The sequence below is a fragment of the Triticum urartu genome, chromosome 5A, assembly GCF_056163025.1.
Source record: "Triticum urartu cultivar PI428250 chromosome 5A, HENAU_Tu73, whole genome shotgun sequence".
NCBI classification, from domain to species: Eukaryota; Viridiplantae; Streptophyta; class Magnoliopsida; order Poales; family Poaceae; genus Triticum; species Triticum urartu.
The window spans coordinates 58,618,345-58,627,434 of record NC_141877.1 but is presented as its reverse complement, the minus strand read 5'-3'; the positions used below and the strand labels follow the sequence as shown (position 1 = coordinate 58,627,434).

Here is a 9,090-nt window from a genome sequence, read left to right as displayed (position 1 = left end):
CCTGAAAATGGTATAAAGGTCTCCCCGCCTAGACCCCGTTCCGGCGGTGCGTCTAGCATCGTTGGTGGGCGTGTGGAGGTGCGTCTCCGGCGAATCTATCTTTGGTGAATTTGCTCGGATCTTGTCGTTGTTCGTCTACGTTCGTGTGTCTTCGAGTTGGATCCTTCTGATATACATTATTCTTCATCTGCGGCGGATGTTGTTCTGGTGCGCTGGTCCTACGGGGCTTTAGCACGACGACTTCCCGACTGTCTACTACAACAAGTTGTGCCCGACTTCGGCGATGGAGGGGTGATGACGGCGGCGCGCCTTCGGCTCGCTTCAGTGCTTGTAGTTGTCGCTAGGTGGTCTATCATAATTGGATATGAATAGATTAGAAATTTTCTCACAAAAAAGGCGAAACACATCATTTATCAGTCTAGCTTAGGCATGGTCCATCAAAGCAATTTGCTCAGCCAAAAAATATTTTGTGGTGGCGCCTTACGAAATCAAGTCTTATGAGACCATTACATTTTTAGTTTTTTAAAATGACATTTGAAAAGTCACTTATCTCATCATGATATCATTAAGACATAGTTTGATTTTTAAAGTCCTTATCTTATCATGACATTGACTTTTTTTATCTCTGTCACATATGCATAATCTGATTGTTTTTCTCTCATTACAACGCATGAGCATATTTGCTAATGTTATCTAAAATATACATGAATATATGGTTTATGAGAGAAAAATATATTCTTGAAAGAACCGACAAAGAAAAGAACCTACCAAAATAGAGCAAAAATGCTAGACCTACGGACGATCTACGTAAAGTTACGTAACTTGCCTTAACTTATCTCTTCGCCCCGAGGGCCCCCTTATTTCCTCTAACCAAAACATGCCACCTAATTAGTTATGTTAATTATGTAGAAATCCTTACGTAGGTATAGCATTACTGAAAATGGAACGAGCGGAAATAGGGAAACAAGAAAAGGCGAATGGAGGTGCGAACGGAAAGAACCGAACGAAAAGCAGGGCCGAAGAAAAGAAGAAAAAAGTGAACGGAACGAACTCGAAGCTATCCTATGGGCCCCCATACACATTCGCTCTGGGCGAAGCGAGGAGAAACCTGTTTGCAAAAAACAAAAACAAAAAAACGCTGTCCGTGCGCGTGACCCACATAAACGCTACGCGCACACCACGCGTTACCTTGTCCGGATCGGACATGGAGACATCGCCGTCCTCCTAGCTGCCTATATATACATCCTAGTACATCCTCACGTACCCCGCTCGTCTAGACATCGATCCCCCGTCCAGAATCCGAAGCCAGCTCCAGCCTACGCGCGTTTCTCGCCGGCCGGCCGGCCGACCCAGCTCGCGCGCACAGCAACGTTCTGAGCTCATGTCGACGGTAGTAGGCGCACGTTCCGAGCCCACCACGCCGACGGCCACCCGCAAGCGCCCGGCGGCGGAGCGCGTCGCCAACGGCAACGGCGGCAAGAAGGCTCGGTACTCGTTCGGGAGCATTCGCGACTACGAGACGCTGGAGGTGCTCGGGGAAGGCGCCTACGGCCAGGTCTCGAAGGCGCGCGACCGCCGCACCGGCAAGAAGGTGGCGGTGAAGTGGATCCGCGCGCCCGACATGCCGGCCGTGATCCGTGAGGCCGGCTGCCACGCGGCGTGCCGCGGCCACCCGTCCGTCGTCGACATCCTGGACGTGGCGACGGACGCCGACACGGGGGACATGTTCCTCGTCATGGAGCTCGTCGCCGGCGGGCTCACCCTGCGCGAGCACCTCTACAAGCCTCTCTCGGAGGACGTGGCCCGCGTGATGATGCGGCAGCTCCTGGACGCGGCCGAGAGGCTGCACGGGGCCGGCGTCGTCCATCGGGACATCAAGCCCGAGAACGTCCTCGTCACCATGTTCGGCGAGCTGAAGGTGGGCGACTTCGGGTCGGCGACGCGCCGGAGGCCGCCCGGTGTGCCGTACGAGGAGTGCCGCGTGGGCACGCTACACCTCGCCGGAGCAGCTGGAGGGGAACCGGTGCTACGGGCAGGCCGTGGACATGTGGGCGCTCGGGTGCATCATGGCTGAGCTCCTGGCCGGCGGGACCCTGTTCGTGGGAGACACGGAGGAGGGCATGGTCGCCGAGATGGCCAAGCTACGAGAGCAGATCGCCTCCACGGGGAAGATGGACCTGGAGTGGTTCCCGGATCTTTCGGAAGCCGGGCACGGCCTCCTCACTGGCATGCTTGCATTCGACCCCGACAAGAGGCTCACGGCGGTGGAAGCGCTTCACCATCGGTGGTTCAACAACAACGAGGCCTCTGCTTCGTGACTCTGTTAAGTTAATTAGCTTCATTAGACCGATGGACGAAATGTTCAGTGCATTGCTCTGTGGTGTCCCAGAGTTAGCTTAATTATCCTGCAACCCTTCTGCAGGTTTGTTTTGGGGAAAAAGGTTTGGATAAATTTAAGCGTGTATGCACCAACTTAATTGAGATATAATCTATGTGTGCTGTTGTGCGCATCCTGATTTGAGATAAATCTTTGAAATGCACGATGGACTTGCTACTTATGCAAATATGCTGCAATGTACAGAACGTAGTATATATTCTCTTCCATTTATCCTTCAATCGTTGGTTTTTCATTTTTCATAATCAGATAACTGCACGGCAGTGACCGCATTTTTCCTTGCAATATTCGAGTCCTCGGTGACTCAAATGCTTTGTTCAAGTCACTTGTCATGGTTGCTCCCCCCCCCCCCCCCCCCCCAGTTAACAGTGATTGAATCTTCGAGACTGGCATGTCAAAAATACTCCCTTTGTCCGGAATTATTTGTCGTGGAATTAGTGTAATTTTGGAAGCGCATGCGCCGCTGCTCAACAGAACAACATAAACAATTCAGTTGTACTCCCTCCGTTTCTAAATATTTGATTTTCTAGAGATTTCAACAAATGACTATATACGAAGCAAAATGAGTGAATCTACACTCTAAAATATATCTATATACATCTATATGTGATAGTGCATTTGAAATCTCTAAAAAGATAAATACTTCCTCCGTCCCATAATATAAGAACGTTTTTGACATTAATGTAGTGTGAAAAACGTTCTTATATTTTATATTTTGAGACAGAGGGAGTATTTAGGAACGGAGGGAGTATTCAAATAGTAGTAGTAGTATATAACAAAGAATGCACATACAACACGAAAATTCGAATCTGAGCCCGGTCTCAGCTGATTCCGAAATCAGCATCGTCCACATGCAACTGGATCTGTGTCACGAGATGTATTCTCTCCCGCATCTTGCTTCGTACAGAGGTAAAAAAGAATGTGGGCCAACGCTCACTAAAGGCTGCACGAGGTGACGGGTGTTGGCCGGACCAGGATCGATCGCACGGCCCGGTAATGTTTCGGAGCCGTCCTGAGCTGGCTCGCTGCAGCGGCCGGCTTAATGGTTGCCAACTACAACAGCCTTATAATCGCTCCAAAAAAAAAAAAAAACAGCGTTATCCTTTAGACACCGCCGCCCAGCCTTCACCCCACGCAATCTGCCCCAAATGTATGTCATTGGACAAACTTTGTGTAGGATTTACTCTTATCAATCTTGTACCCAACCTTCAGCGTCACTATTTGACATGCCCCCTGTATGAACGAATTACCTGTGATCAATTATGTTTACCTGCATGGAATTCCATCAACTAGGTTATCACCTTTCTTCTATCAGTTTGCAGACTGTCCTGAATTCCAGATCACCAATTCACCATTGAGTTATTCTGTCACTTGTCAAACACTGCTCGTTCATCCATTCAAATATACATTCATATGTGCTGACACTGCTTCAAAAGGAAACGTTTCCAACCATGCCAATAACACACCTCCAAATTGCTGACATACACATTCCAGTTTTAGAATTATGAGATGACTAGGCAGTCTTAACAATCATCGCTGGTCTTAACAACAAAACTATCTGGGTCTGCAACGCTCTAGCAGTAAAACAGACACAAACATGCTCAAATCGAACAAGTGATGATCCAACTACATGCCATAAAACCAAGTCTTTATAAGCCCGATCACACAACTTCAAAACTATGGTTCACAACATCATACCCACGCAGGGGTTCATGTTACAATATGCTCAAGCAGAGTCTTCCTAAGCGCCGAACAACTTCATAACTAACACACATCGGGATCAAAGGATAGGACCGCCCCATAGACAACAAACACTGTCAGATACACTTCACTTCATTACTCCAGGATTTCGCAATAAAGGAAATCTGGAAGGTCACATTTGTTTCCACTCATAGTCACAATCTCATACGCCAGGCTTTTCCGAAGGTGATCTATCAGAATCTGCACAAAAAAACCGACAAACAACACTTAGCACTGACAAATGCACTCCTCCTACGACATTAGTAATCAGGACTCTTTGTATGAAAACAAGGCGGTGAGTTCACTCAACTTGCTGGGCTGCGTGCGATGGTATAAACCAGTGAACTCGCAGATGTAGTGCACGATGTAGACCCCGCTCTCCTCCCTGCGACAAGTGGTGAAGACAGATCTTAAGTTTGCATGCCTCAACTAAAAATTCTGATGAGTACAGACAGGGACCAGCATGCCATGTACCCACCCTTGTGCACAGATCGTGTACACCCACGAATGGATATCAAAAGTCCAGCCTGTGCTCTCGACAAGCCATCAACCGAAGATGTCGTTGAGGAACTGGCAGAAACAAACCTGGAATCTCTTAGCTATTGCACTATGCATCTTCTCCACCTCATCGGTTGGGTGTGTCTCCGTCGGGTACATCACCATGAAGAGCATCTTCTCGGGGTCAAGGACGTACAACGACTAGCAATCCATGAAGTAAACCGGAAACATGAAAGGCGATTCCATGAAAACTCATTTGTCAGTGTTAATTCCAAATACATAAGACGTTCTTATGGTATCATTGATGGTTTCATCAACCCTCTTACCTTCTTCAGCCATTCAATCTTGTACCCCATCAACTTTGAGTGCATCATCATGTTGATGTACTCCCGGTCAACTTCATTATATGCCTTGCACAATTCTTCCTGCACTTCAAGCACACTCAGCAAGCATTCTTACTCATTTTGTTAACCTCCACCAACCATCAGTTAGGATGGAACTTACCACAAAACCCCTCTCCACCGTGCCAGCCATTTGCGGTACATCTTACGCTCCTCTCGCTTAGCATTCTGTGGATACACCTCCAGCCAGTCACTGTAAGCTCACCACCAGGACCTAGAGCTCTTTCAAGTCCATTGCAGACATCGTCACTGCCAATGGCATGAAGTGCCTAAACCACTTCATGCAATAGAACATGAAGTTACAAATGCATATATGAGACAACTTAATGCAATTTGGTTAAGGAAGGTCCTTTCCGTACTTCTGTAGCTCCCGGTCAAAGCACGGCAACATTCTATCGTAGAATTTCAGAACATCCCGGACAGATGGCTCATCATGGTTTAGACCAACATGGCTGGGATACTTGCCTCCCCACTCGCTCATCACCGACGGATCATTTGGCAGACAACCTGAATCCATAACTGTTGCCGACCCGCTCCCCAGAGAAATGTCCGTAAAAGGAATCCTACACTTTTGTAGGTACTCAACAATACCTGCCGGACCACACAGGCCTGTCGATGGTCCACGCTCCCTAGCCATCTCCCTGGGTCTAGATGTCGAACATCCACCTTGCTTGAGAACTGAACAAAATTCATTGGAGTTAATTCATGAGTACACACTAAGTAATATATACTGGTAATGGTTGCCAGTACCTGCTGGCCCCTGTCGCTGCATACGGGTGGTCGTCTCTCACGCATCTCCCAAACCATCTGCAGCACCACCTCTTTGTTTTAGTAGCCACGGTAGCCCAAAGCCAACGATAACTTTAATCATAATTATATGATGAATTACCTATATGGCTCATTATGGATAGTCATTTGCTAAACTGATGTGTTCCTTGCACGTGCTTTATGCCTCATACTCAGATGTAACTGAGCTGGTGCAGATGTAACTCACCGAGCAGCCGCACACGATCTCCAGCATTGATTTTGTCCATTCGGCTTCACTCTGCTTTTGTTGTATGGTATTCCAAAACCAACCTCACATGAATACAAATTGTAAAAGTCGCACGCCTCTCCCAGCGTGTCCAAGCTGATTCCAACCTCCGGCTTAAGCACACTCTTCGACGGCTCTTCCGCAAATTTCCGGATAGACTGCTCCAGTGCGCTCATTCAAGACACGCACAGAGTACTGTCCGGAGGTGCGCTTCCCAGCCCGAGCCTACAGACGAAGCGAACAGACTCAACTTTCAGGCACTAACCTACATTGTAATAACCACTGTAGTCTATGCCCGCAAAAATGTACACAGGCGTTTACAGCACCTATGAAATTCAAGTTACTGTAATCTGGAGTAATTGTGAATCACATCTACTATAGAATGTTTCCAGCTTCACCTCTTTGCCCATCTAGGCGCCTCAGGGTTGACCTTCCCCGTGGACTGCGCTGACTGAGTCGGCGCAGCTTCCCTCCGTCGACGGTGCTCTCCTCCGTCCCTTGCTGGGCTGCCGCCACCAACATCCTGCGCACACCCTAACCCGCAGTTCGGTTCCTCCGGCGCTCCCGGGCCGATACCCCTGGCAGTTAGTGTCACACCTGGCCACTTGTCCGCCACTTGTCCAGTGTGACGTGTCAAGGATCGGGCCCCAGCTGTAAGAGTGCGTGAGTGAGAGCGAGGGAGTGATAAAAGGGGCAGCCAGCCGCCTGTGGCAGGGCATGCGATGTAACAAACTGTCAACTCATCCTAATCCATCCTCTGGAAGCAATCTCCCTTCTTCCTCTCCAAGTCTCTCTCTCTCGCTCTCCCTCACCTACTCCGATCCCCTCCTTTCTGGTTCGTTACAGTTCGTAATCAGAGCCAAATCGCCCAAAAAATTTTCTCCCCGCGCTGGTTGCAGATCGGTAACATCCACCGCGCCGGTGTGTGCTGCTTCGGCAAGCTCACACGAAATCCGTCGCGGGGTTCGATCTCTTCCAAGCACGGCGATGGCGCCCTCCAAAGCTTCGGCGGAGACGCGTCAGGTACTGGCCGCCATGGACAAGGGCAACAGCAACATCACCAAGATGCTCGAGTCCCTCCTCGCCAAGATGGACGAGCAGAAAGCGGTCCACGACAAGCAGATCGAGATTCAGGCCGCCTTCAACGCGCAGATCTCGCAGGACGTGTGCGGCCTCTCCAGGCAGATCGATCTGACGCAGGCCGACGTCGACGCGACTCGCAAGACGGTGGAAGGCTCAGCATCGCCGTCAGGGTCGGTCACCACCGTGCTGCACCAACCCGCTGCTCCGCAACAACCCCCACCATCGCCCCCGCCGCCTCCACATTCGCCGCACGTGGCCACCGAAGAGGGCCGCCCGGCGACCGCCCACGCGCGTCTCGGGGACCATCGACCCCCGCTGATTCCCGTGCCTCCACAGGGCGGATTCGCGGCCCCCGCCGTCGTTCCCTCCCCAACAGCGGGCCACTACGGCAACGACTACCACAAGCCACCGAAGCACGACTTCCCCCGATTCGATGACTCCGCTCCATATCTGTGGCTAGATCGCTGCCTGGCATACTTCGAACTCTACAAGGTTGCACCACACAACTGGGTGGCCACCGCGGCGCTGTATATCGAAGGCCAAGCAGCGCACTGGCTGAGCGCATTTCATCAAACACATCGCGGCATCACCTGGGAGGTCTTCACGTTCGCCGTGCTCGAGGAGTTCGGTGCCGATGAGTTCGAGGTGGTCATGCACAAGCTGCTTCAACTCCGGCAGACCGCCACGGTCGCCGAGTACCGCGCGGCGTTCAACGAGCAAATGTACCACCTGCTTGCGCTCGATCCGTCCATCAACACCAAGTTCTTCGTCACCCAGTTCATCCTGGGCCTGAAGGACGAGCTACACGCCCCGGTTCGTCTGCAGGCGCCCTCAAGCATCACCAGGGCGTCGGTGTTGGCGCGTATTCAAGAGGAGGAACTGGGCACGACGCGCGTACGCCCATGCATCACTCCAGCGGGGCGACCCCCACCGGCGGCGGCTCCACCACAACCCCAGGCGGCCGCGCCCAACCGCGCCCCCACGGAGGACTATGCGCGCGAGTGGCAACTCCGCGACTATCGCCGCGCCAATAATTTGTGTTTCAAGTGCGGTGACCGATACTCGCGGGAGCACCGGTGTGCGCAGCCCGCCCAACTGCTCACCATCAGTGTCGGCGATCACGGCGAGGTGCTCTCCGACGACACCATCCACGCGCTGCAACTCCTCGACGACCCCAGACCGGTTGCACAGCCGCCAGCTCCTGCTGGGGATGCTCCCGAGTGCTGCCTCCTCTCGTCGCACGCCCTGGACGGCACGGACTCGGCGACGACGATCCACCTGCGCGCACTGGTGGGCAATCAGGTCATGCTACTTCTTCTTGATTCGGGCAGCTCGCATAGCTTCGTCAACAAATCCTTCGTCGATCATCTCGGGCTGGCGACAGAAGAAATGCCGCGGGTGGACGTGCGCGTCGCCAACGGTGACTGTCTCTCCTGCAACCGCATCGTCCTCGAGCTCAAGTGGTGGATGCAAGGGCACACATTCGCCACACTGATGCGCGAGCTGGACATTGGCGCGTACGATGGCATTCTGGGCATGGACTGGCTTGCCCAGCACAGCCCCATGACATGCCACTGGCAAGACAAGCGGGTCAAGTTCACCCACGACGGTGAAGAGGTGACGCTCTGGGGCGCGCCCACCAAGGCGTCCACCACCCTTAAGGCGATCAAACCCGACGAGCTGCGCAAGATGATCGCGGGCAACGACGTCTGGGCCATGGCCATGGTGGACACGTGCGGGCGCGCACCGCCACCACGGCGCAAATGCGCCAGCCAGACGCCTCTCGCCGATCTCCTGGAGGAATTCGCCGACGTCTTCGCCGCTCCCCAGGGCCTGCCGCCCCATCGCCAGTATGACCATGCCGTCACACTGGTGGAAGGCGCAGTCCCCGCAAACACTCGCCCGTACCGCTACTCGCCGCTGCAGAAGGACGAAATCGA

At 52.3% G+C, this 9,090-nt stretch overlaps 1 protein-coding gene across 1 annotated transcript; it reads left to right on the top strand.

Annotated features, from left to right (window-relative positions):
- The first annotated feature begins 1,278 nt into the window (after nucleotides 1-1,278).
- LOC125555627 (putative cyclin-dependent kinase F-2) lies at nucleotides 1,279-2,580 on the top strand. Its single transcript, XM_048718518.2, is given in 2 exon segments — nucleotides 1,279-1,989; nucleotides 1,991-2,580. Coding segments are annotated over 2 exon segments (936 nt in total). The 5' UTR covers nucleotides 1,279-1,381; the 3' UTR covers nucleotides 2,319-2,580.
- The last annotated feature ends 6,510 nt before the right edge of the window (nucleotides 2,581-9,090 follow it).